The sequence below is a fragment of the Fragaria vesca genome, linkage group LG5 (assembly GCF_000184155.1).
Source record: "Fragaria vesca subsp. vesca linkage group LG5, FraVesHawaii_1.0, whole genome shotgun sequence".
Lineage (NCBI taxonomy): Eukaryota > Viridiplantae > Streptophyta > Magnoliopsida > Rosales > Rosaceae > Fragaria > Fragaria vesca.
In genome coordinates, this window is record NC_020495.1 from 9674942 (window position 1) to 9682284 (window position 7343).

At 36.5% G+C, this 7343-nt stretch overlaps 1 protein-coding gene across 1 annotated transcript in view; it reads left to right on the forward strand.

Annotated features, from left to right (window-relative positions):
• Positions 1–6519: 6519 nt before the first annotated feature.
• The window catches only part of LOC101295335, a 2122-nt gene continuing 1298 nt past the window's right edge, over positions 6520–7343 (forward strand). Inside the window, exon 1 of the mRNA XM_004299442.1 lies at positions 6520–6970. Within this exon, the coding sequence (XP_004299490.1) occupies positions 6850–6970 (121 nt within the window). The 5' untranslated portion in view covers positions 6520–6849. The remainder of the gene's footprint in view (positions 6971–7343) is intronic.

A 7343-nucleotide genomic window follows, 5' to 3' on the forward strand; every position in this document is an offset into this window, starting at 1 on the left:
CTTATGTCAAACTAAAACCGTTGAAAGTCATTAAAACTAAATTGAACTTTTGAAAGCCTTAACGATCACCAAATCATATGAAATTTTGTAGAGGTGATCTACTCATATAGACCTAAGATATGAACGGTGGAGATGTAAAATTATAATCGGGAAGTTGGTGTAATGCCCTATCCCTATAAATGGCTTAAAATAGGGATCCCTCATTGGAAGGGCCCTGATATATATATATATATATTTATATATATATCTAGAAATAGCAAAGATATATAGAGTAATGGAAATAATTTTGATAAGGATTTCACTAATCATGTGATTATATTAACAAAATGTGCTATTTTGGGTAATCAAAAGTAAGAAGCTTCTAATCAAGTTCTAGTGGAAGCACTTGATTTGTATTTGACTGGAACATCAGACTCAGATATTTAGCACAGCACAGAATTAGGACAGTGATCGATATATATTCCTTAGTCCACACGCAGGCATTATTATAAACACATGTAAATAAGCTTTGTGGAAATACACCTCGGCAGAGTTCAACATTTCAAAGACCAGATTTCAATTCAGTGAATGCTTGCCGCTTCTGTTATCTAGCTAGCTTGAGTAGTATTGAAGTTTTGAAGATTCCTACTTCAAGTGTTACTTGTTAACTAGTGGGTTTTCTATTTTATGATGGCCACGACTTACATGTCGATCAATAGTTGACATCACCTATGTAATTATCGTACGCGCGTACTGGGCTCTCAACATAAAAGAACGAGTTTTCTTCTCAAACCTAGCCTAACTTTCTTCTCTCATAGGATCCCGTAATATCTAGTGATGTGATGACCGCAAGAGCTGCTGCTTCACAAGGTGGTGGTGGTGATACTAATCTCGATCGGAAAGATCGATTGGGGTGCTATTTGTTGATCTTCACAAGGTTTTCTTTTGGAAAAACCTATGACATGCTGCAATAAATGTTCATCATGATGTTGCATTCAACTTCCTGCACACTAAGGTGATTGATGACAAGTGATTATGCGTACGTACAAGAAAAGCCGCAAGGAACTTTTATCAGGTTCTCACGAAGCACGATATTCCTGACCATGTTGCTGTTGGTGGAGAGAAGCAAGGCTTTAATGCAAGGTCAAGGATGAACCTTAGGACTCAGTGTACATACTTAGCGTGAGCATTAAATGGAGCTCTATTACTTGATTCTTAGTTCATTAGATGTATATCAATTGAGGTCTTAGACATTTAGTTCACTGCTTTAGGGAATTAGCTAGGTATTGAGATTGTTTTTGCTCCAAATGTTTTTATGAACCTATATGTAAACAATGAAGGTACAGGTTATGACGTCTTTGCTTAATAAACTTTGTAAAAAAACAGATATACATGATCTAACGTGTATTTTTTTTTTTTGACCATTAATAAAATAATAAAATTATTATCTACTAAAAAAAATAATGGCCATGAGCCCATGACATATATGGGTGCCTTTTATAAGATATAAAAGGGTGCTGTTAGATGTACCCAGCAAAATACTAAGTAGACCCAGCAAACTTTATACACCCAGCAAAATCATCTAATTTCTATCCACACCTAGCAACATTCCAATAATACCCTTAAGTACGTTCATAAACCCAAAAGCCCTCGACCAGAAATACACGATTACCACTGCTGCTGATATGGTTGGGTTCCAAACTCGATTTTGGCACAGAGTGGCTGTCGTGGTGGTTGCAAAGACGGAAGCCAGAATTAGCTCTTATAAAGGAAGAGTTCCGAATTTAAATTTCTCCTCATTGTTGATTAATTGAAGATCGACACATACCCGACTTTATGTATGTATACTGGTGCCCAGAAGGTATAAGGCTGGAGCTTGGTGGATTAGGGTACCAACGAAGGGTCTGTCAACTTGTATGTCTAGTTTCAAGATTCCAACTGAAATGTCAATATGCATGAATGCATCTCCTTGAAATTGTCAATTGCAAGTTTTCAATACAACACAATTAAGGAACTAATTTGTTTTCTTTGTTGGGTTTTGTTGGAGATATATTGCTGTTTTTTTTCTTTTCGATTAGGATCGATTAGGATGTATCGTGGGGTTTGCTGGGTATCATTTGAAATGTTTTGCTGGGTTTCATCACAGTAAGGGTATAATTGGAAATTATAAAATTTTAGTGGGTTTGAAGATAATGTTAGGTCTACTCAGTTATTTGCTAAGTACATTTAGCAACACCTATATAAAATCAACTATCTTTGCAATAGTAGTCAAATTTGAAGAAGAAAACTGCTACAATAATGTTTCATCTTCTTGCATTAATTGTGGGTTAATAGTACGTAAGCTAGCTGGCTAGCTCTTATTGCGTCACTCTACGCTACTTCAGCCGAAATAAATGGTAATCGGGTGCCTTTGTTCATTGTCCCATTGATCCATCTATATATATGTACTTTTCCTACTTGGCTACTTATATTTACCACTAGCTAGTTTCCTTCAACAGCACGCCTTATACACAAGTGGAAGCTCCGATCCATAAAAATATATATGTAATTAAGGTGCAGGGGATCATGAGTTAGTTAATCGTATGAGTAACTTGAGACATATGTTCCTTGTACTACAAACATTAATGGAATTGATGTAGCTATATCAAGGTGCCAATTTATAGTTTCAATCACTAAATGTATGTAAAGGTGTTATATAACATCAAGGCTAACTAGGTTAAGATATATCTATTATATATTCCTACATATGAAGAGGAATGTACCCTAGCTAACCTTACATCTCTGTCTTGTACCTAATACTCTGATCGATCTCTAGCTAACTCAACAAAGAGGTGAGTTGCACTCAAGGACTTAAGCAATATATACACCCATTTTATATATCATACATATATAGCTAGAAAGGGAATATATTCATTTATTCACAACAAATAACGAAAACTAATTAATTGGTCAGTTGATTCATTCTGCATAAGCAATTCTGTAGCTATCTAAATTAATTATGTAGTTATAAGATGTTATATATGTTGTCTGGTAGGTAGGCCGGTGTACGTACCATTGCAATAAACATTGGAGTTCAAGAAATAACAATCCCTGAGAGTAATAATCCCTCAAGCTTGCAATGAATGGTTCCTAGCTAGTTAAGCTAATATAAGTTGGCAGTTTTGCAGTTGGGAAGTTTATGTTACTTATGGACCCCGAAACCTTTTGTTGTCGATCGATCCCTAACTCCCAATAAATAGATATATGATTGATCGATTAGGTGAGTGTCAAATCAGAACTTCCTATCCATTCAAACAAGGACACCAATTAACGACCTCAATAAGAATTTGTCTAATCTATAAGCATAGAGACGGAGACAATGAGAATCAGATTGGGATCGAGTTCTTATATAAGACTTAATGCTACTACCAGTTACCCAGCTACCTACCTGTTATATATATGTGCAAATGCAAATCTATATGCTACGCCGGGCAGACAAGACTTCTTTACCCGGCCATGTATGTTTGATCACTACGTTCATCGACTACAACATATATCCTCACAATTAATTGCCCTAGCCTGATGAGGTGAGATCGAATAACGTCGACGAAAAAGAACAAAACTACTGTTTGAGGAGCCTTGGCACACCTTGTTTGCTAGGTTATCTTGTGTCGATAAACTATGGTTAGAGGAGCCTCCTGCTATGATTCGGAACGTGCTCTACGAGAATGCATGTAATTCTACTCGGGGCGAAAGGGTCATGTCCTCCACAACTCCCCATATTGTACTCAATAACGGGTGTCATGCTGCGCTTCCCAGTTAAGAGTTCCAAACCCCATTAAAAAGACAAAATAAACAAAACTATTTTGATTGCCAAAGTAATGGAAGTTGATGGCAATAGAGATCGAAGATCTATCTCTTCATGGTGAGGACAGCCTGCATTTCTGATTAATTGGGCTGACCAAGTCGATCGAAATCTGCAGGCAAGGCAGGCAACTATACTGTGATTAATTAGGGTAGTACTAGGAGATATTGATGATGAGCTAGCATGGGTGAATTTTGCCGGATCATAAATTTGATTCTTGTAAGAGAACTAATTCAGTTGGTGGTTACGAGCTACAGCTCAGGACTTGTACGTACGTACGTACTGTTCTGGTTGACGTGCGATCTGTAAATTAAATTAAGAAAATGGAGGTCCATTTAGTTCAGCTGGTACGTATATATATGCAGCAGCGGCGGCTAGTTAAGCAAGAAAAAAAAAAAGTAGGTGAAACTGGTGAACAGTCATGAAAAACTTAACTAATTTACAACTGAAGCATGCGCAGATTTTCCAGTAAGAACACTTTCAGTTGATTTTCTTGTGTATGTAATAATTCTCATAGAACACATATATATCCTGTGCATGTAGCTAGTCCTTAATTGATCAAATATGAATTAATTTTCAGATGTTATTCCATCAAAATTAGAGATCGAATATTATTTGTAGAGATTGAGAGACGACAGAGAGACAGATATGGGTTTGATATATATAAAATCACGTCGACATATGGTTGGTGGAAGATGGGAGATCGATCGATGTGCATGTCGAGTCTTCCCGTTTTTTACAAGCAATTACAACGTTTTCATCTCCTACTCAGATGGGAGAAATATAAATATGGTAGGCCAACGGTCAAGGAAACAGTGTTTCTGTTTATAGATCATTTCTGGTGTAATGACACAGTATTAGAGGCTAGCTAGGGATGACATAAAAAAAAAAAACAAAGTTATTATTCTTAATACTATTTTAGGAGTACGTGAAAAACCCTCTTCTAACTACATGAAAAGTTTTCTTATATATGAACGTTAAATATACTTGTTTTGTTAGCTTTCGAATTACAACATGGTAAGCGTGGTATTACCTCCTCAACATGCGATGAACTTCCTCAATCTTTCAAAACCCTGGCCTCTTGAATAAATCTGATTCGATGATAAATTAAAACTCCACTTTCAGCTATTTTTGCATCTATTTTCTTCAATGTGAGTTAAAAAAAACAAAGAGAGAGATATTTTTTTTACCTTATGGTACGTTAATATTGTACATTTTTGACGGATTTTAAAATTAATTTGAAAATGGTGTATTGTCCAACTCATGATAGTATTGCGCTTCTGAAATGTTTGCTTGGAAGATGAACAAAAGAAAGGATGCATGAGGTAAGACAACTTACTTAAATATTAAGACCTTTAATTTGTGGTTTTTGGCATAATAGAATCAGTAGTTCTAGTAGTGCTAATGAATAATAGAGATATGTTTTGAGGGCTTGACTAAAAGAGTAGTTAGTTGATTGTGCATTGATCTAACAAAGGAATATTTAAGGATGGATGTCCGATTCTCCACGTGCAGTTGTGACTATTGTGAGGTGTTTCTAAGCTAATTTTCATCGAACTGTTAGTTAATTAGGTCTGAAAGGTGATCAAAACCTAAACTATACTACTCCGGTACTCCCATGCTTACACCACCACAAGGGTTTTTTACACCAACAGTGTCTGAACACTTGGGTGACTGACCATATGGTACCCGAACTTACAAAGTTATCAAAATGGTACCCAAACTCGATTTTTAGTATCTGCGTAATACCTGTGGTTAATCTCCGTCAACGGACTTGTTAAATGAGGCAAAAAGACTTATTTGTCCTCCATTCTCTCTGTCGTCGATCTACCTTATAGAGTTTTAGGTGCTGGACTCTCAGTGCCGGTATGATTTGAGATGGGGAAGTATAATATTTCAGATGGAGAAAGAGAGCTAGAACTAGAGAGAGTTTTTTAGTGAATATTATTTTCATTTTCAATATATTCATTTTAGGGTTTGTCAGAGTCAAAAGTCTTTTTTAACCTCATTATTTTAACACACATATGTCACCTATGGTCAATGTTAACGTTAACGTGACAAAAAATCGACCGTGGGTACTATGTAGATACTAAAAATTGAGTTTGGGTACCATTTTGATAACTTTGTAAGTTCAGGTACCATATTGTCAGTCACCCAAGTGTTCAGACATTGTTGGTGCCAAAAATCCCCACCACAAATCATATACCAAACAACTCAACTAAATTCTGTGCTATTTGCACAAAGATTAATTTGGATAATGGTTACCGATCGAGGAGAGTAAGGTTTAGTTAGTTAAATTAAGATAATAATTAAGAAAATTAAGATCGAGTAATTAAGATGGCCACAAAGCTAGGTGGGTTATAAGTAGACGTTGTAGGTTAGAAATTTGGAAGGACGTTGAAAGCAGAACCATATTCCACCCCCACGTACCAAGCAACCTGGCCATCTCTCTCTTTCTCTATCTCACACACACACACACGCACACACAATGCCACAGAAATAATATAAAGGTATAAAATATTACTTAACATTGAGGATATAAGGCTGTTAGCCCAGACGTTTGCATCAATCGCAGGTGTGAGGTCTGTCCAAACCCTCCTACTCCATCTCTAACGGAAAATACCTTTTCATCTCTCTCTCATATCGAATCCTTCCTTATATTCTAGCTACAGCGAGCAAGCTATGATCCAGGGATCTTCTACCTTCTCTAGCTATATATATCTCTCTCTCCAAGCCCTATGTCTGATCTCGTGATTGCTTGTTTCCTTCTCTTGCTCTCGAATCTCGATCATCTTCTTCGTTCGATTAATTGATCGAAGCAGTTGAAGAGGTTGAGGATATCTGATATCGATCAGCTGTAGCGAATTAATCGGCTATAGCTAGCTAGGGAGCTTTGATCTACAGCTGTGGATCTCCGACTAGCTCTCAGTGATTTGTTCGATCAATCGGTCCTGGATTCCTAGTTTGTTGTGGTTAGTTTACAATTTACAGATAGTGTGATCGATTGATTCTAATCGATATACAAGATGTGCAACAGTACAAGAGGTCACTGGAGGCCAGCTGAAGACGAGAAGCTTAGGGAGTTGGTGGAACGATATGGACCTCATAACTGGAACGCAATTGCAGAAAAGCTCCAAGGAAGATCAGGTATATATACATATATAACTACCTAATCGATCAACTCCATCCATGATCATCATACGAAGCAATCTTGATCTTCTTGACCTAGCTAAACATTTCCTTTTAATTTATAGAAAATAAATACTGATAATTGTCTCTGATCAATCCTGTACCTCCAATTTCTCATATGTTTAAGTAAGTATCAGAAACTGCTAGCTAGCTAGCTAGGGTTTGGTCAACATATATGGTCGACAAATCAACAAGCTGCAGTTGCTAATCTGCAATGAATTAATATTGCAATGAAAAAGCTTATGTATGTATGTATATATATATATATATATATATATATATAGAGAGAGAGAGAGAGAGAGAGAGAGAGAGAGAGAGAGAGTATATATAT